This window comes from Opisthocomus hoazin, chromosome 8, assembly GCF_030867145.1.
Source record: "Opisthocomus hoazin isolate bOpiHoa1 chromosome 8, bOpiHoa1.hap1, whole genome shotgun sequence".
In the NCBI taxonomy this organism is placed as follows: Eukaryota; Metazoa; Chordata; class Aves; order Opisthocomiformes; family Opisthocomidae; genus Opisthocomus; species Opisthocomus hoazin.
In genome coordinates this window covers 4,931,129-4,952,560 of record NC_134421.1, presented here as the reverse complement: position 1 = coordinate 4,952,560, position 21,432 = coordinate 4,931,129, and the positions used below count along the sequence as shown (strand labels likewise).

General features: G+C 43.4%; 1 protein-coding gene and 1 long non-coding RNA gene across 5 annotated transcripts in view; one reads left to right on the top strand and one right to left on the bottom strand.

The window, feature by feature from the left end:
• LOC142362219 (uncharacterized) overlaps positions 1–16,774 on the bottom strand; it is an 89,202-nt gene extending 72,428 nt beyond the window's left edge. For all 4 annotated transcript variants that reach the window (XR_012764829.1, XR_012764830.1, XR_012764831.1 and 1 more), the window contains exons 1-3: positions 16,727–16,774; positions 16,312–16,499; positions 10,369–10,456 (exon numbers count right to left, since the gene is read on the bottom strand). This is a non-coding gene — a long non-coding RNA (uncharacterized LOC142362219). The remainder of the gene's footprint in view (positions 1–10,368; positions 10,457–16,311; positions 16,500–16,726) is intronic.
• Positions 16,775–17,116: 342 nt separating this feature from the next.
• Positions 17,117–21,432, top strand: part of SYT10 (synaptotagmin 10) — a 41,418-nt gene continuing 37,102 nt past the window's right edge. Inside the window, exon 1 of the mRNA XM_075428733.1 lies at positions 17,117–17,389. Coding sequence (XP_075284848.1) covers positions 17,239–17,389 — 151 coding nt within the window. The 5' untranslated portion in view covers positions 17,117–17,238. The remainder of the gene's footprint in view (positions 17,390–21,432) is intronic.

Here is a 21,432-nt window from a genome sequence, read left to right as displayed (position 1 = left end):
ATTTCTGAAGCACTCCTAAGCATCTTTGTGGGAGTCTCAAATACTAGCACATATACATAAAATACTATATACATATCCCTACTTCAAAGAACATAATCATGTATATGTATTTCTTTTCAGGTCACAGTCTTCTTCAAACTTAACACGTACATTTATAAAACACATTTAAATGACTTTGTGATAAAGATTTTTCCCCCCAGTAAAGCTAGAGCACAGACCAGCTTCCTTTTCTGAGAAATGGTGTGTTACTTTAATTTCACAGTAGATACTTTTCTGACATGGAGGAGAGATAATATAATAAACTTTCTCCTAGGAAGATCTTTAAAGTCAATATCTAAATCACCAGGGTTATATATTTCAAAAAAAATAAAAGCCTTGAATTATGTCACGCAATGATACAACACTGGCTAAACCGTTAGAGTTAGCAGTATGGCAGATTAGCTTTCCAGCTTTTCACCTCCACAGAAGTAACTTCAGATTCTGGTGCCAGTTTAGCTCGGAAATAAAACAAGTTTGCAATTTTCCTGCTAATACCTAGTGGTTAGTCTCAAAGAACTGGTGCCTGGTTCCGGATGATTACCAGTGCTTGTTTAATAGCAACTTATCACTAACATAGCAGGGGTAGTGCATTATTAGCAAGGTGCATTAAATGGCAAAATAATTCATGGCATCTATAGCTAAAGTCAGTACTTCTAGTCACTGAGTCTTGAAAACAGTGTGCTAACGATTCACCTTAGCACGGCCATTTCTCAAGAAGTCATGGCCAGTAAAGAATTAGCATGCAGATGGAATTTTCTACTCCTCCAGCAGATCAAATCTGAATCACACTTTGGGAAAACTATCATAAAATTTACTGTCTTGCTGTACTTCTGTAGACAAAAAGTAGCAGTTTTAGCATTCTGCAAGGACAGAAAATGTATAAAAAGGTATAAAATTATCATTTGAAGAAATAATTAAAAGTCTTTGACTCATGTTTCTTTCTATGTAGATACACAGACACACCCCCCCTATTTTCCAGATTTAATTCAGACACAATAGATGACAGACGTTAATTTCCATGTAAGCATGGAAGCCCTTCCTGAACAAAAACTAACTAAACCATATGTTCATGGAACACTTCTGTGTGTACCAAGGTTGTAGACTCAGGTTAGTAAATATTAACTCACAAACCATGCGTTTTATCAAATGCAGATACATATTCTAAGTCCAGATATTTGTATGATAAAATAAAAAACCCCAAAGAAACAAGGTTTCTCTTTTCTATTTATAGAACAAAAATTGAGCTCTTATATAACAACTGTATGAAACACATCAAAAGTTTTCATTCCTTAAATTTGTTACGTTTCACTTCCCCTTGGAAATGTCTTCTAAGTGACAAAGGTTGATTCTTTTCTTGAATGTTATTTAAAATATTAGCATTTTTATAAAAGCTCATCTGAATCTGCAGTATTTCTTTATGAAATGTAATATAATCAAATTGCTTATCCAGATCCACACTGCATTACTCTTTTTGTAATGGTGCGATAGCTGCACTCGTTAGAGTTATACTGGTATAAAAGCTAGATGAAAACAGTGAGGAATCAGGACCCTCTTTATTAACAGATCAGTTTTTGCTGGAAACAAAGCCTGAATGTTTTCTACTTTGCATATTTTAAATTATCTGTACCAAAAAAGGGAATAATGTCTATTGCCAAGACCTATACAGACTATTCATTATGTCTGGAAAGAGAGGACAGGCTTAGTTCATTAAAAAGTTGTTAAATTTTTTATTAGACCCTGGCTAGTTAATTCATAAAAGTGAACAAACCACTTTTTCTCAAAGTTTAATAGCTCACTTACATCATGCTGTGAAATACAGAAGAATGTGCTCAAGAGACAGCTCAAGTTTTTAAAACTTTTATCTTTTCATACAGTTGCTTATCATATGAAACGGATGTAAATATATAGTAGTCTTGTTTAAGACGATGAGTATTTTTAATGAATATCTTGCATTATGTTTAGTGTCTTTTATACATTATTTTGATCTATGATTTGTTCTGAGTGCCCTCTACTGAAAAGTAAGATGAAGTGATTAATTATTTAGTACCCAAAGATATAATGCCTGCAAAACACATTAGACAGTTGTACATTATGAAAAGATATATGTATTGATACATGAATGGCCTTAGAGCAAATTTACTATTTCAAAGACAAGTGCAGTATGTGTACATATACATATTAAAAAACGGTGTGTTTGTTCCTTCTGCTTCTGATATTCTGAAAATATTTTTTGATGATCTAGGATTATATAACAGCAGAAATCTAGTGCATTTCTTGAGTAACAGACATCTCTTGAGAGCTTGCTCCAAAACCCCTGGAAGTCAATAAGAATCTTTGCATTAGTTCAGGTGGCTTTGTATAGCTCCTAAGTAGGTATTGTATCATGTTCATCAGTTACACAGACAACTTCTGGACTGTTCTACTACTACAGGACAATAATAAATTAGAGGAAGCAAAAGCAGTGGGTGGTTGAAATCTGGACACTGAGAAACCACTTATGGATGCATATATGTGTGTTTTATATACCTATACATAAAACATGCATCTATCTCTCTCTACAACAGTTAAAATGAGATGTCCATCTTGAATGCTAATTAAATTCTTACTGTTTAACAAGCTTTCCATCAACCATGAACCACCACATACTCAACTGAGATTAAATAACATTCACACTTTAAAGTGCTGTATTATTGTATTTTTTAAAATGTTGAATGCATCATTGTGTATAGCTTTTTAATCAGTATTAAAAAAAAAATATCAAAAACTGTAGGCATACACCCTGTTTTATTGAGATAGTATAGACGTGCATTTTCAGCGTTTCAAAGGAACCAGGTCATCTCTGACATGGTCTAACATTGCCCCCAGTCAAAGGATGTACAGAACTTTTGGCTGAGATGATTGACAAAAACGGCAAATTACGATGCTTTCTCAGCGTACTAAGTGTGAGTAAGAGTGAAAGTCATCTGGTACTGCCAACCAAAATGAATGAGCTAGACATCTCCTGCGAACAGAATGTAACCCCAAACTCTCTACATCATACTGTAATAAACACGATGGGTCACCAGTTCTTGAATCAAAACTAAGTGCATCTGAACTTTACTGGCTAGCTTCACTAATTCTCTCTCTGTTCAATGCACTGTTCATTAATATATCGGTGTCAATCTCAGCCTCCTGTTCTAGCCTGCCTCTTTACTTCCCCTGCTCATTTTTTTCCCTGCTCATTACAGGAAGCGTGGACTAGATGATCTTTAAAGGTCCCTTCCAACCCAAACAATTCTATGATTCTATGAGTCTACTTTATTTCCTGTCTTTTTTATTTCCTGTCCTTTTAAGTAATGTTTGCAGATTATTTCGATTGTTTGGGTCTTTTACTAGTCAGAGCAGGCAAAATTTCATGCATTCATTTATCTTTTATTTCCCCAGTTCACCTAACTTATCTCTGACTCTATCTTTTCAAATATTTTTCCTTAGTTCCCCTGAAGAACCTCTTCTGGTTGGTAATTCTCACCACTCCAGTAGCTGGCGGACCACCACTCATATTCATGCCAGTCTTTCTTCTATTTTACACTTTATTTTCATCAGATTTGTTCACCAAATATCATGTAAACATTGTGTACTGCAAGTTTTTCTAAATGTTTTAAAATACATTGCTCAGACATCCGTCTCCATTACATCTGCATGCTGATTTTCCCACGAAAACCACTTTTAGCTCACGAGTTTCACCATCGCTTCCACCAACATAACACTAGTTCAGTAGCTCCCAGTCCTACTGTCCTCTCTAATATGCTCAGATTACCTTGCTATTTAGAAACGATATAATGTTACTTTATTTGTGATGTGGAAAAATTGCTTCAAAGATAATTACTATTTAGGTTTGTTCCTCATACGCAACATGCATAACATGTATCCAAGTGCATTTACACGTGTGCAGGCACACACATTTATTTTCTTCTTTTATTAAGGCTGTTCCAGGCCACCCTATTCCAGTTTGTTCTTTGAACAGATTTACCAGTTCTTAGAGGGCACGTCTATACTCATTGTAAGTAATTCCGCTTAACTGCACAGCAATACCAGCTGGATCCATCAGTATACTTCGTGGGTTGTTCTCATCTTCAGTCCAAACTCTGCTGTCATTTTGGCAGCTTAGCTGACTAAGGAATTTCTGGTTCTTCCTAATTGTTCTAACACACTGCCATGCAACATCTGCAATATGTGGGTTCAGGCAAAAGAGGAGACTGCTAAAGAAGGCAGTTCCCCTTGGTGAGCAAGGGCTGTAATTTCCACATTGTTATATAGAACGGTGGGCTCTCTCTGCACCTCGGCACTGCCAATTGTAACGTGTGCTGCCCACGTGGGCCTATGCTTTTGCAGGAAATCTATGGCTTGTTGACTGCCAGGCGCATGCGACTTGCATGAATCAACTGTTCATCACACAGACAGCTAGTCGTTGCCACAGCTTTAGAAAGTATATGGTCTCAATCACGTTTTGTAGGAGTCCAAACCCTTCTCCTGCATGACAGGTGTATCAAAGCATGCTTTCTCTTACATTGCATCACTCAAGCAACTGAGAAAGGAGAGAGTCTGTTTCCTGGTGAGGATGGGCAGTGTGCAAATACCACCTACGCACTTCATAATCTAGTTGCTATAACAATCTTATGACCCACAATCAAGCCTCTACATATGCTTTAGAGTCCCAGTCACAGCCTCCAGAACTGAGGCATGTTGCTCCAGAGGAAGGGAAGTTAGGTAGGGGAAACATCAATTGGTTTAGCCCTCTGTCCCAAATCAGTCCCATTTCCACCCCATTTCCAGCCCTACCACCAAGCAGCTATTCTACTGCCTTTCTACGGAAATCTGCCAAAGCAGACACTGTGTGCAGGAGGTCAGTGGAAGGGTTCTGGCTTCCCAGAAGATGAGTAGCTGAAGGAAGAGGTTGTGCAAGGGGACTTCAGGACTATCTTGGCCTGTGGCTTCCATCACGGATGACGTTCATCAAGGAACAAATCCAAATACTCTAATGCAATCAGACTGTGTGAGGAACTGGGAGGCTAGTGAAAGGGGAATCACTTTCCTCAGAACATCTTGGTTCTATAGTTTCATGGTATACTGCAATATCTTGATGCTTTCTATGGGTGCCATTATCTTACAAGACTGAAATTCTAAATCACAGCACTGGACTTACTGTCCTGCACTGGGATTCATGTGCTTCTCTGAGCTGGTCATCCCTTCACAGTTAATGGAGAAGAACAGGTATGCTAAGTGAGCAATTTATCCCACGGTAAACAAAAGTACAAGGGCTCAGATAAAACACAGTACAGTACCCACTTCTGTCCATAAGCTATAAATGGTTGACAGTCGAGATGTATGCATCTACACTGTAGATATCTAAAGATAAAGCCACTCTCCATCATCTACCAGCAGTCCTGGGTAACAGGGGAGGTCCCAGATGACTGGAGGATCGCCAATGAAACACCCATCTACAAGAAGGGCCGGAAGGAGGATCCTGGGAACTACAGACCTGTCAGCCTGACCTCGGTACCAGGGAAGATTATGGAGCGGTTCATCTTGAGTGTGCCCACTGGGCATGTGAAGGACAACCAGCGGATCAGGCCCAGCCAGCATGGGTTCATGAAAGGCAGGTCCTGCTTGACCAACCTGATCTCCTTCTATGACCAGGTGACCCACCTAGTGGATGAGGGCTGAATGGCTGAGTGCAGAGGGTGGTGGTGAATGTAGCTAAATCCAGCTGGCAGCCGGTCACGAGTGGTGTTCCCCAGGGTTCAGTTTTGGGTCCGGTCCTGTTTAACGTCTTTATCAATGATCTGGATGAGGCGATTGAGTGCTCCCTCAGTAAGTTTGCAGATGACACCAAGTTGAGCGAGAGTGTTGATCTGCTCGAGGGTAGGAAGGCTCTGCAGAGGGATCTGGACAGACTGGATTGATGGGCCAAAGCCAGCTGTATGAGTTTCAACAAGGCCAAATGTCGGGACCTGCACTTGGGTCACAACAACCCCATGCACTGTTACAGGCTTGGGGAGGAGTGGTTGGAAAGCTGCCCGGCGGAATAGGACCTTGGGATGCTGGTCGACAGCCGGCTGAACATGAGCCAGCAGTGTACCCAGCTGGCCGAGAAGGCCAACAGCATCCTGGCTTGTACCAGGAATGGTGTGGCCAGCAGGAGCAGGGAGGTGATCGTGCCCCTGTACTCGGCGCTGGTGAGGCCACACCTGGAGTACTGTGTTCAGTTTTGGGCCCCTCACTACAAGAAAAACAACGAGGTGCCGGAGTGTCCAAAGCAGGGCAACGAGGCCAGTGAAGAGTCTAGAGAACAAGTCTGATGAGGAGCGGCTGAGGGACCTGGGGCTGTTCAGTCTGGAGAAGAGGAGGCTGAGGGGGGACCTTATTGCTCTCTACAACTACCTGAAAGGAGGGTGTAGTGAGGCAGGTGTTGGTCTCTTCTCCCAAGTAACTAGGGATAGGACGAGAGGCAATGGCCTCAAGTTGTGTCAGGGGAGGTTTAGATTGGATATTAGGAAAAATTTCTTTACTGAAAGAGTGAGTGGTCAGGCATTGGAACAGACTGCCCAGAGAGGTGGTGGAGTCCCCATCCCTGGAGATGTTTAAAAAAACGTGTAGATCTGACACTTCAGGATATGGTTTAGTAGGCATGGTGGTGCTGGGTTGATGGTGGGACTAGATGATTTTAGAGGTCTTTTCCAACCTATGACTCTATGATTCTATGAAATGTAGGTAAAATGAATCATACCCACAAATTCCTCTACAACCTTCTTTTATAGGCCTAGGTCTTAAGCACCCATGAGCTGTGATTTCTAGCTGATCTTTAGCTGATGGACTGGCACAACAGAGTCACAATCTGTTCATTTATTTTAAAAAAGCTTTTAGGCTGCTCTGAAATAGAGCAAAACCGAGACACGCCTGGACAAGGTCCTCTACAGCCTACTGTAGGTGACCCTGCTTCGGCAGGAGGGTTGGACTAGATGACCCACAGAGGTCCCTTCCAACCCCTACCATTCTGTGATTCTGTAATTCTGTGAAAACCTCATCAAAACCTGAATACAGGACCAGTCTCACAACCAGACCTACAGTGGATTCTTTGCAGGCTTCTTTCCGTTAAATCAAATGATGACTAGGTACAAAGACGAGTTTGGCCATATTTTTATCTCTATTGGGAGGAGAAATTGATGTCTACAGTGCTAGACTCAGAATTCATGTAAAAGCTTTTACATTTATGAAGAAGATTGCTTTTAATTTTTTTCTCCTTTTGCTTTAAAACCTGCATTCTTAAAAGTTCACCTTCTCAGAGTTTTCTCCCTAAGGGCACCATTCACTGTTAAGAAAGGAACACTAAACACAGCTATTTGGCAGTGATTCTACCTTAAAACTGTGGCTTGATTTCTGAAGACTACAGTGAATGGGAGGATGCTGTAATTAGAGTACTCCAGAGGTTTGTTCTCAGTCAGTTATTATATGACTGATTCAAATCATTGTTGTATTATTTTATCATGATATTTACTGCCTTTGAATGTGTGCTTTGCAAACCATTTGGGAAAAGCTCATGTTTTTAAGAGAAAAAGCACTTGTGACAAGTAATTCTGAAAAAATGTAGGAATGCCATTTTGCAGGTATAGATTTTCTTAAGGGGCTTTGAAATGGCGAAGCATCCTCTGAAACTCTGCCATGTTCCTTCTCAGATAGGTAATTTGTGAATGAAACACGTATTATGACACCTTCCTGTAAGGACACAGACCAGACACTAAGAGAAGCTGCCTGTGAAAGTTAGTGAGCCACATGTTTTAGAGACTCGAATGTACTAGCAAGAATGTTTGTCTCTGCTTCCATCCCTTCAACTTTGTGCCTCACCAGAATTTATTTATTTAAATACTGTTTGTATATATACATACTGATTGAATGGCAAGTCAGAAATCCTGATATGAAACCTTGATAAGAATATTCATAATTCAGCCACATTTGAAACATGTTGGTTTACATGCTTGAGTTACTACTGTGGGTATACTGTCCTATATCCTGATCCATTCCTACATCTGTGTATACGTCACAGGCCTCCTATCGGTGCGGTGGGCCAATGTGACAGCATATTCAAAAAAGCTGAAAAAATAAATTTCTTCCATAAACATAAAAAAAAAAATGTATAGATGGTGCACTTAAAATAAAATAGCCCCGATACAGCCTTCACAATTATTAATAGCTGTGACCTCTAGGCAGGTTCTGCTGCTGTCAGTTTCCACAATGCTCACACATTAGATCAAGAAATTTGTAAATAACGTACTTTGTGATATGATAATTAATTCAAGATGGATAACCAGAGTTTGGAGTGGGATGGAGGGAATCAGCATTCCTGGCATTTATTTATGCCATTTACAAAACCACAACCACTGTATAAGGCAGAATCCGCTAGGAAAATTGACTTCCCTCAGGTCAAGTGAAAGGGACAAGACAACCCTTCAAAGAGGTGCAGCACACTTCTTCCAGTGCACCAGACCTGCCCACTTTGTCAGTCAGCGCTGGAGGAAAAACTGATGCCACAGCCCTGCGTGGTCCCTTCCCATTCCTTCTGGGAAGCCGTGCACACTGCCAGCCCCCATCCCTACCAAATTCTTCAGCAACTGCACTCTGCTTGCTAATGAAAGACCACATAAACAGGCCTGTGCATGGCGCTAACAGATTGTCTTTGAGCATTGTTTCTGACTTATTCCCCTGACTGTAAACTGAAAGGAGAGCAGTGATTAAGGGCTAAGAAGAAATCCCTGAAACGACTGATTATGCAAAGTTAAAGTTGAGTCAATTATAATTACCAGAGATTAGTTTCTTTCTCTCACTGAAAAAAATTAAATTACAAATTATTAGAGAACAAAAAACATCCTTCTAAGCCTACCAGAATTTATTTACCATGACCTAGGTGGGAAACAGGCGCTTTCAGAATCAGAACATGATATATCACTTTATGACTGGGCACATTTCTATGGTCCCATGGTCTAGCCAAAATATTACGCAGCGGTTAAAGCACAAAAGACTTGAGCCCAGCAGGGACAATCTGATTAATTTTCAGTTACCCAAGGGGATCGCTTTGGTTGAGGATGGCCAAGGAGTACTACATTCCTGCTGCCACTATCAGACCTTCAAAGAACAAGCCTATCTCGCTGTGCAAATTGCAAACCTGGCTTGTAGGACATGTCAGACACCCTGTTCGGGCAGCTCTCCTTTTTCCCCAGCAGAATAAGGGCAGAAGGCAAGGAGAGGAGGAAGACAGCAGGGTGAAACTGATCCACAGATTTGTATTGAATGGTATTTGCTCATTGTAAAAATCAGTTTTCTGAGCTCATTTTCCAGCAACTGCTGTGAACAAGGAAAGTGAATCACGAGCCACTGGTTAAGCGCTGAGAATTAAGCTCAGTCCTGACACAAATGGACATAAATTCTGTTGTGAGTAAAAGGCATTGTACACACTTAAGTCAAAGCTGAATTTGGCCAGTAACATATACCAAACTCCAAAGTAGTGACGACAGAGATAATTAAGAAATAACTACAGTGGAATAGAACAATGTCACAGGATAAAGGTCTCCTGCCGCTCAACAAATGCTGAAATGAGGCTCATTTATCACAAATGAATGTCGAGGCAGGGCTGGTGTCTTTTAAAAGCATGAAGTTTTACTCTTTTGACAATGTTGAGGAGTAATTATTTTTTCTATTATGTGGAACGAAATGGCTGATACAGATGTAATAATCCTGTTCAGTGGCTATTGATAGCATAGATGAACAGGTGTTCATTTCGTAAATAGTTGACCTATTTTATTCTCATTAGCTTAGACAAGAGACATCTCAATGTATTGTAGCAAAAGAGTGTAGTCCTTCAAAACAAATATTTTTTTGCTGTATTTGCACCACCACAAATGATTTCAATGAGTTTCTTACTGCTCCATTAGGACCTAATCATACATTCACCAAACAGTGCTGCCTTGAGAGGGGGATACAACATAATAGGCCACAAAATCCTTAATTTATCAGGCTCTTTAATTAAATATTTTGGAAGAAAAATTTTCAGATGTTATAGGAGGCATTCTACCATGAAAAGTACAGAGGAACAAAACCAGAACAAAAAATATAATCACCAAACACACTGCTTCTGGCTGGGTTCAGTTTGATAATAGCTTTTAGAAACCAATAAGGAGCATGCTCATAGCCACCTCACTGGAAGGCACACAGAGACATAAATTCATCAGATGCAGATGAACAGCCCAAATTAATCAGTAAAATCTTGCTGCACTGAACTATTCTAGTAGCAAAACATACCTTATTTCAGCAAGGCTTGTGGTTGCCTTGTATTACCACAAACGGAGTGTTTTGAGGAAGCTGGCTTTGAGGAAAAACGTAGAAAAGTCTGCCGAGAAAGAAAAAAATCATTAATCTTTTATTCTGAGTTCTTCAAAACCCACCTACTTCATAAATCATGAGATTATTTCAGCACGACTTCTCATCCACAGCAGAAGAAACCTCTCTAGTGGCAGTCACAACCTCATACCTCAGTCAGTAAAACTCAGAGAAAGAAGGGAAAGTAATGAGAAGAAAAAAGGCAGCAGAGATTGTTAACATGCTACCATTCAATAGAATATGTCCTTTAAGCCACCACGTCACACACACATGCTCGAACACGTTTCTTCTCTGTGACCTTGCCTTTCTGCTGCTTCAAAAAGTAGGTGAAAAACTATAAAAATGAGAATGAGACGCTGTGTGATGCAGGTGTCACAGAGCAGAGACAAGGAAGCCCTTCAACTGAGAAATGGCAGATGTAAAAGGCTTATTAGCCTCAAAAATACTTTGTCTGGTTAAAAAACCTATCAGAGGAGGAAACTGTCTCCAGACTGCTCTTCTCACCTCTTCCAACGTGTAATTAGCCATCACACAACAGGAGTCACTGCTACCTTGCTCCTCTGTCTGTCACCAGCCTGGCGCCACCGACGCACAGAGCACCGCGTCTCCAGCCACCACCTCACCCCATTTAGGACTGAACATTAGCCAACTGAGGTTTTCTAAGCACCCTTTACTTCCGTCTAATAGCAATTATGACCTATTCTGTATGAACTGTCAGGGCCCTGAGGACACTGCCAGGCCAGACCATCCCTGCCCATGCTCCGGAGCTCTCCTCGCCCTCCCCACGGCCCAGGACTCAATTTCTGCCCCCAGGGCCATCAGCTCCTGCCCAAGGGACACTGCAGCAGGGCCGCTCTCCACCTTCCCACAGCCCACCAAGCCAGGCCCATGTCCTGACCCAGCCTCAGCCCATCCCTGTCCCCAGGGAAGTGCCGTATGCCCGGGGCTGCCCCCAGCTTCCCCCCGCTGCCCTGCTCCTGGTGGGGGGGGTGGGGGGAATGGCACGGGCCCTGCCCTGCTCGCACCTTCACGGGGAGCCACCATTTCTCCTGGCTCCTTAGTGAGCTGCCAGCCCTTCCCGCACCCTGGCAGCAACGCACTTGTTCATTTTGTGGTCATTGATCAATGAAATCACAGCTCCTTTGCTCATAGCTGGTTAGGAAGGCCTTGAAATCTCCATCAGGGGCAAACAGCGTGCTGGCCCACACAGCCATTCCCCCAGATGGCCACGATGAGCTCTGGGGATCTGCTGGCTTCCCGATCGAGTGTTTTGCTATTCCTTCCGCTCAGACAGCCACAGAAAAGACCATACCACATGCTTATGGCTTTGCAGTGAAAAAAGTATTTTATTTAATTACCAGTTAGTAGCTGAAAAGCAAACAATTCACAGTGGATTTAGGACTCTGAGACACCAAAAACTTCCCCATCCTGTGTGCCACTTACTAAGCATGATCTGAAATAGAATAGTAATCACTTTGCTCTCTGTCCCTAACCAATTATTTGAGAGGAATTATAACACCTTAAATCTTCACAAATTATTCCATGCCATACATCTTCAAAAAAACATTTCCACAAGACTGCAAACGTTACTTGCTGCCGCCTCTCAGCAGTTCCTTCAGCTGTCTGTGCAGGTCCTGTAGGACCCTCTGTGCTCAGACTTGTAGTCTCAACTACACCAAATTAAGAGGGAAAAAATAAAGTAAGCGTTGCTCAGCATTTCTGAAAATCGAGGAAGCATCTGTTTCGACCAAATCTGAGGGGCTGTCTTTATGATCATGGTTTTTATTCATACCGAACTGGAAGTTGGAAAAAGCAACCCAGACGAGGGCTCCATTGTATAGGTACTATGAAAGTATGGAAGTGAGAAGAACAAATTGAGAAGAATGGTAGAAAAAAGGAAATCTAAACTTTTTCGTATTACTTCTAAAACTAAGATAGCTTTCATGTTCATGAGTGTTCAAACCTTACATACACAAGAAAAATAAAGGATGCCAGAAAGAATTACTGTCTTCATGTTATAGTTTGCAACTCTGAGAAATCAAGGGTCTTTCTCAAAGTCACAGGGACAGCCTGAAGACTGACAGAAAACAGGAATGCGCACCTTGGCCCTTCACTGCTGCAGCCACGCGGCCTTCATCCTCTTCCAAGGAGGCAGTTCGGAATATTCAAAAAGCTGGAAGCTCTCTACCAACCTATTCAGTATTTGCTCTGATGACAAAATGATGCCAAGCAGTGACCTTTTCACATCACAAGAAGGAAAGGCATGATTGCATGTGCTGGATTCCTATGCTAGCCTTTCACCTCATGAGCGAAGGCCCAATTCTGACCATAATGATCTCATCTTCACTCGATTAGGATGGAAAGAACAGCAGCATTCCCATATCTAGCTGACATAACATTTCAGTCTGCTATTACGGGCACCTTTACAAAGCTCATGGCACCCTTCCTCTCTAATTTGCAGGTTAAGAGCGTTCCGCTTGGACTGTCTCCTGGATTGCTGTATAACTGTAATAATGACTGTCAGACAGACAGCTCTCTCTCCTTTTTTTTTTTTTTAAACATTAGGGGTGAAAGGCACTTCTTACTCAGAATTAGAGCGTTAAAAATATGCAGCTAGAGTAAAGCAACCATTAGTGTTTCAGAGTTTATTTTGCTGTTTAAAAGGGATTTGAAAGTTAAGGCGATGCTATCAGGAAAAAAATTGTATTTTAAACATTGTTACAAACAAAAACTGTATTTGTAACCTGTCTTTTCACTTTCTTCTTCTACTAGTCTAGTCTACTCATAGCTTCTTAAAAGCTGAATGCTGAAATATTTCCTTTCCCCCAACTCTGTTGCTTTTTTGGTATCCTTACTTAATTCTAAATCATAAGACCAAGGCCAAACCCTCAGCTGAGGTAAAAAGATACAGAAGTACTTGAAGGTTGCACCTAAGACCGGGTGCCATCTTCTTAAAAATACAGAGCGAGCCCTTACGCAAAGAAGTGAACAGGCATTATGTACAAGAAGCACGGGGAGGCGGGGTGCTGAAGACTGCACAAATCAAGAGCAAATCGTGGTTCTCCCTGTGTATATCTACAAAGGCTCCACTTGGCCATGCCCAGCAACATCCTCGGGGCCAGCCTCTGCTTGCAGGGAAGGCTACAGATGCAGTCAGAGACTACCTTCTGTTGCAGACGTCTTTGGCATTGTGCACTGCCACCCTAGCTGAATTTCAGACAGAAATTCACTTCAGAAAGTGCCCAAAAGCTGTTAATTGTGGAGTATACCATTACTATGGCTATTCAGGTGTAAACCTGTTTATCGTCACCTGCAGCAGAGAGCGTACTTTTAACTCAATACTCACTAGACCAGTCCATTTTTCCTTTGCGAATTACTAGGCCTTCACTCGTTTACACTAGATAATTTGTGGTCTCACACTTGGTAGCGCTGCTTAACTCTGAAAGACATCTGAACCTTATCTGCCTCTAGGCTACCCATATTGACTGAACTTCAAAAATCCTAACACGGTGTTTGTTAAAGGATACATCTTACAAAAATGGGTATTTATCCCACGTTTCTCCAGTCCAAAGTGTAGTACCCTAACGACTGGTTGGATATTGCATAGATAATATGAGCTTACGAATACACGCAATTAATGTGAAACCAGGAAATTTTCTCCCTTAGTCAGCATCAATCAACAGCAAGCAGTCAAGCCAATATGAACTTGGTCATGACCAGCAGCCAGCATATCAAGAGTGGATAAGGTCTGGTGTGACCCCAGCAGCTGGAGCCCATCAGGCGTGAGTCCACTGCATCCTAACAAATCACATGAGGTGAGACAGCCTGAGAGCACTTCCAAAGGGGAAGTCGTCTTTGTGGCCACAAAGGCACGTGACACAACTGCATATTCATTTTAAAACTGCCAGGCTATTGAAAATCCAAGCAGTGAGAGCTGAAGCTAGAAAACCAGCTTTTATACCCTTTCATATGCAGAAAAAGTAGTTTTCCACTGAAAGAACACACCGGAGAAAAAATGCCATGATTCCCAATCTGAATTCACATTTCAGACTAAACTCCCCAATACAGAATCACAGAATCACAGAATAGTAGGGGTTGGAAGGGACCTCTGTGGTCAGAATTTCCTTCATCGATTACTTGACCCCAACAACAACAGATGTGTCTGGATCTGGTTTAGGACAAGATCGTCAGCATATTTCACCAGCAGAATCATTCACCTGCTAGTGAAACTCATCTCATGCTACTTAGGTTGAGAAGAACTGTTCTGTTGACAAATTCAGGTTTATGTCCATGCTACTCACTGAAGAACAGGATTCAGATGGTGATGCATTTGGCAAAGATACAGTGATACTACTTACTGTGGGTGGTATCTTCTGTATACCTAAAACCATATTTTAAAGTACTTAGGACAGCTAATAGAGGTACCAGTTGGGTACCTGACTCCAGACATCTGCCTGAAAATCTCAGTCTTCAATTTTACTTTTTTTTTTAATTACTAGTGTAGAATATACTTGTTTGTGCCTTTCTGTATCTACGTACTTACCAATACTATCAATAGTAATAAGGTGGCATGATCTTCAGTGAAATGACGTTCTCATGTGCAAAGGTGAAGAATGTAAGAACGTACGGAAGTCTCACTACGTAAGTAAACAAGCACGGTGGCAAACTGACCTATGTGTGAAACTTTGACTCTTCTGATGAAGGGCGAAACTGCCACTAACTTCAGAGACAAAAAATTTCACTCATGGACTGCGTGATACACCCATGGGTGCACAGACAGTCTATAGAAAGGTTCAGAAATAGAACAGCTTAGGTCTCAGTCACTGCAGTCCCTACTCTCGTTAAAACCAATTTCTGTTTAAGACTCTTCCTTCACCAGTCTGTATATGTGTCTCCTGTTGGCTGCTGCTAGAGTTCTGAGTATGTCTCAACAATAAACAGACTGCTTAATTATTAGTTGGTGGTGCGTGACAGAATGTTGGGAGCAGGACTGTAAATGTCACATAAACAGTAAATACATTCATAATTTGAAGTTTGGAAGCAGGCATCAGTTGCCTTCACTGTAACAAAAAGATGTACATACCTTTCTACTGCTGTCAAGCCTATTCTTGTGAGATAATTACATAGATATAGGTCCTCACGAGGGTTAAATGAGTCTTCAAATAGGACTACACAGTTCTGCGCCCTCGCTAGTTACAGCAAGAGTCTAAACATTCCAGGATTTGTCAGAGCATCTTGCAGAAATAACACAGACCTTTGACAATGCTAGTCCCAGAAAATGCACTGAACAAGGGAAGGATTTCTTCACTGGCACCTGATATTTCTGAAATACCTGCTGTGTCTGTGAAAAAGCTTTATGGAACAGAATTTCTGTTGATGTTACAGTTTGTATACAACAGACTCTGTTACTTTCCTAAGATTTTGAAAGATACATGTGTATGAATGCATGTGCATAAACGCATGAGGCTTCAAAATGCCAAGAGGCTGATTTTTAGAACTATCATTTCTGGTTTTTACAAGTATTTATACTATATGAAGGATGAAGTTTCAGAATCAAAACGGGAATAAACACTTCTGTATTATTTCATAATTCAGTGTCACCGATTGATGCTTACAAAGTTTTCAAACGTCAAACTTTGCAGTTTGTTAGAGAGAGCTATTAATTTTCAGGTAACAGATTAAGAAATCGAAATCTGGAGGAAAAAAAAAGGCGCAGCAGCAGCAGCAGCGCAGGAGCTAACTCCTCATGCTTATGAAACCAGGACACCCTAGCAGCAGACCACAGGCAGTGCTGCTCAGCAAACTGCTACCAGACTTCCTTCCAACTGCGCCTAATTAGAACGAGGTACTGAAAGGCATACGTACGCCATCGAGGTAGAAGCATTTTTCTTCGCAAATACAAGAATGTATCGGGACTTCGGAATTTCAGCCAGCGTATGGGCAAATCAACAGCTTAAGCCTTGTTCGGGCACTGCAACAGCCGCCAGCAGCATGAGCTGCACCGCTTTTCCGAGGCGTGTTCAAGCACTCGCAGTTCCCTGGAACTTTTTTATCTATTAAAAAGACAAAACACAAACAAAAGAAAGCCACAACTTTACAGAGCTCGCTGGGGAAACAGAGCGGACAACCGCGCGGTTACGGTGAGCCCCTCACCAGGCAGGGGAAGGGCCGCGGCCCCGCTGCCGAGCAGCGCGGCGCAGACGCCGACCCGCTTCCCCAGGCCACCCGGCGGACCGCACCCCGGCCAGCGCAGCCCCGGTCGCCTCAGAAACCACCGCACCGGGAAAAGCGGCCGGAGCCGCGGGGGAACGAACGAGTCAGCCCCGCCTGGTCCCGCCGGCGCGACCAGCGCCCCGGGAGCTGTGGCCCCGGGGCTCCGGCCGCGCCGCCAGCCCCGCGCCGCTCCGGGGGCCGCCATCCCGGCAGCAGGGGAGGGGGGAAGGCGAAGTTTCCCCGGGGGACGCGCGGAGCCCCGCCGCCACCGCCCCCTCCCCCCCGCGCTGGACTGCCATTGGCCGAGCCGCCTACCGAAGCCCGCTAGGCACAAAAGGCGTTGCTAAGTGGATGCTGATTTTTTTTCCCCCCTCTTTTCTTTTTTTTCCCCCTCCCCCCCCCCCCCTTTTTTTTTGTCTCTCCCCCCCCCCCCCCTCCTCCTTCCACTACTTCTTCGGATGAGCGCGCGGGTTCACTCGCTCCGCTCCCGCCGCTCCGCTCCCGTACCGCTCCCCGCGGGTCGGGCGCGGAGCCGTCCCGCTCTGGCCGTCATGGCTTAGCGGGCGGCCGGCTCGGAAGATGAGTTTCCCGGCGGAGGACGGCGTGGGCAGCCTGTGCCACAAAGCACTGCAGATCATCTCGGAGCTCTGCCTGGGCGGGCAGGTGGAGCGGGAGAAGTGCGCGGGCATCTTCCCCCTGGAGACCGCCCGCCAGGGCATCGGCGGCACAGGTAACCCGCACCGGCACTGCGCAGGGCCGGCGTGGGCGGCCGGAGAGCGCAACTTTTCTCTTTGCCTGCGGAGGAGGGCGGACGGGGGGGGGGAAGTCACGCAGCTCGCTTTAAAATCGTCTCGCAGCCCGCGGAGGCTCCCGCCACCGGGGAGCAGCGAGGGAAGCGCCGGGACCCCCGCGCACGGGGTGGGGGGCGAGGAGAGGAGCCGGGAGGAGAGACCCCGCCGCCGGAGCCGGCCCCGTCCCCCCGCAGCTCGGCTTCGGCGAGGTTTTACCCCGCGGCGGGAGCTTCCCCGCAGCCGGTGGGAACCCGGAGGGTCGGGGCAGCCCTGCGGTGCGGGGCTCGACCAGGAAAATTTGGGGGGGGGGGGGGGGAGGAATTCGGGTTCATTTAAATATTTCGAAGCCAGAAGAAAAGTGTCGGGGCTACAGCCAGGATTTTGACTGGTAACGATGTTATCTTCGGTCGCTGGTCCCCGGGGTGTCAGGGTCCCAGGGAGCCGGCTCCACCGCGCTTGGCTTTTTTTTACGAGGGGGCTCGATGTTTGGTCCCAAGCTCCGCGCCTGGGTTCCTGCCGGGAGGGACTGGTGACCTGTTCTGTCTGTCCGTAAATGCGAACAGGCAGCTCGCATTATGGCCAACAAATAACGAGCCCACCGTGCGATTTAAATAAATTAACACCAAGTCGCGAAAAGCAGTGGGCTCTCAGCGCCTGCCACAGCTGCTGCTTTTTTTTTTTTTCCTCCCCTTTTCTTCTGATGCCCACAGATTTCACTGCAAATCCTGGGGTATTTGTAGCATCTCAGAACAAAAACAAAAATAACCAACCAACCTGTTGCCTGGAAGAGGAGCGATTCTTCTTTCAGTCTCTGGTACCTGCACGGTTCTTTGGGGGCTCCGCGCTTTGAGGCGGGGGGTGGGGGTTTGCAGGGTGCCTGCGCCGGCACAGACAGTGGGTTTGTCGTGCTGTGTTAGGTGCCCACTCCTCAGTATGTTCCGATGGCGCAGCGTGTTAGTTGTCTTGGTCCGAGTCGCGGAAGGTTGCATGAAAACGAAATTACCCTCCGGAGCCTGGAATACGGGGCTCTGGAAAGCCTGGTTTCTCTATAGGGTTTTTAGAGAGTACCGCACAGGGAGACAGTGTTGGGTGTCATGTAAAAACAAAGTTAATATCCAAACAGGTGGGGTGGGAAGGGTGCAAAAAGGTCCCAGGGGCTTAACCAAGGTTGGCTGTTTAGAAAATCTGAATCTTCAGCTCTTGCCTTGAAGAATTTCACTGTATACGGTAATAAGATGTTCTTTTTAGACATTTCTTCAAAGTCAACCATTCTCCTGTTTTTTAACTTATAAACCCTAACTAGCTGGATTAAAAAAAACCCTGCTATTTAACAGATCGGGGGCTTCAGCCACTGGGTCTCACATCTCAACTGAGTTCCTAAATCTCACTTTTTCCCACTTAAAAGGAAATCATTATTAGATGACGGGTGTCAACTTTATTGGCACACGTATTAAATTAAACGTTAGTAACACTGCAAGGGAGCATATATGAATACTTCTGGCTCCAGAGAAGAAACAGACACACTGTTGTTGTTGATAACGGGCAATATTTTAATATGTAAACATTTGGATAGACAAGGCTTAAATACCACTCACATGAATTTTATGAGCTGAAAGGTTGTAATACAGTGTCTAGGCTGAAAGAAGAGTGGTCATTGAAAGGTGAATCATGCTATCTTCTTCTGCTCTTCAGATGCACATAAGATTCCTTATCGTTGGTATGGATAAAGTTAATGTTGTGCACAGGGTTGAACATCCATAGTTCTTCTTCATTAAAGGTACAAACATTAAGTGTGCTCCATCATCATTCTAAAAATGAAGCCATAAATCTCTGTGTTTTCCTGAAATATCTGTGTCTCACACATAGAGTGGTAGCATTTGGGATAAGACTCCATGTCATGTAGCTGTATCCTTCTGTGGCTGAATTTCTGCACGGTTCAGGTGTCATGCAGCTGTAGATGTATGGTAGAGAGGAGGAATGGCTAATTTAGTGCTATTAGTTTTGCTGTGTGTCCAAGTGATGATGCAGGAAGCACTTTCCCACACTGGGTGATACACATCATAGAACCAATTCAGTTATTTGCTGTATGGGGGTCCAGTTATAGCAGTGTGTTGGGAATTAACTTCTGCAGCGAGCACTGAGATGTGTGGAGAAGAAACTACTGTAGTAAGAAGATACTTGGGTGTTGAGGAGGACTTCTGGACGATGTGGAGAAGATAAAAGACTGTGAGAGGGTCATTACAGAATAATGGTTTATTATTGTATGTTGTTATGTTATAGAATCACAGCTAAACTTTCAATGAGAACCCAAAAAGCAAATAGTCCAGGAGACAGCATGAAGAGGAGGGAAAAGAAAAAATTAATCATAGTTCGCTATATAGGGACAGCATAGTCTTTCTTTAAATGGCGGGTTCATTCAGTTTTCCTCATCTCGAAAAGAGTGTACCTAAAAGTGTGACAAAGATAGCATAAGTAAAAATTACTAATCAGTTTTCACTGGAGGGAAGAAGGCTAAAAGATGAGGAGACTTGTATTTGGAAAGGAAAGAGTAGGGCAAGAAACATTTCAGAAAGTAAAAGAGTAGACAGTAAAAAGGAACACAGACCATTTCTATTTAATACAAGAATAAAAACATGCTCTGGAAGTTGAAAACATTAAAAACGGCAACTAGAACTGCTGTGATACGGTTGTGTTGGTGGGTGTGATGATTGTTTTCTGTTCAGCTAGACTGTGAAAAACAGCCCAGCTTCTCAGAGGAGTCAGCTACTTGAGAAAAAAGATGCACTACCCAATCACAGGCTCAAAGCAAAATATGAGAGAATATTGACCTTGTGACCCAAGAAGCTTCACTGGCAAGCAGAGGCCGGGTACTGATTTTTTTTGATAGTGAAGCTGTCTAGGTATGAGAAAGAAGCGTAACAAGCATAACAGTGTCAAACACAAAGAAGAGGGAGCCAGAGACACAGGACAACAAATGGCAAGTATGGCTTTGGGAAGGGAGAGTACAACAAAACGAAGCAGCAAAGCAGAAAGGAGAGCTATTCAGGTTTGCCTCTAACAAAAAAAATAACCTCCAGGTGTCTGATTGCTGTTATTCTCAGAGAAAGAAGTGTTTGGACATTCTTTGGGGACAAGAAGAAATGGCTGATTCTTTGACTTTTTTTTTCCTCTCAGTGACACCACTACCACCACCTTAGGACCCTCAATTACTGCTCGCTGCTTGGGTCAAGAAGGGGTAATTAAATTTAGTGTAATGGATGATTAATCTGTGGAACTCATAGCAAACAATCTTAGTGAGATAAATCTCTTTGTGTATTTCTAAGAGCTTTAGACAGTTAGTGAAGATACGACATCTGCTGTTATGTTTTCTGCCTGGTAATTACAAGGACTATTAATTCTCTCATCTCAGGGGAATGTTCAAGTGAAAAGATTAGGAAGCTGTTTATATTTATGCTACCTTTATGTAGTTAGATGACTATGTGAGCGTGCTTCTGAAGGGTGTAACATTTTTGGCAAAATGAGGAATTAGATGTGCAACTGTTTTCTTTTTATTTTATACCCCCTTATTTACAGTAGATTCGGGCAAAATGATTAAGATGACTGTCAACTGATAGGAAAGTTCAGATGGAAAATAAATGGGAGCTGGATGTGTGGGATTGCAACTAACAAAATTTATCTCTAATCCAAGTACATTATTTTCTAGAAGTGTCCAAAATTCATATACGCACCTTAGCTATACCTGTATTTTGACTGAGGTTATCTGGTTAATAAAGGACTCTAATTAATATTTGCCAGTTAAGCATCCCTCCTCATTTTCAAAGGAACTGAACAGATCAAAGTCCCAGCTGGGAGCATTTCTGAAGGTTACGCCAGTTGCATAGAGTGTAACGAGAGGAGCTTTGGCATCCTGCTCTAGGGATGAGCATTTAAAATTCATTGCATGTCCTCTGCAAAGGGTGGGCACTTTCTGCTGTCTTTGCCT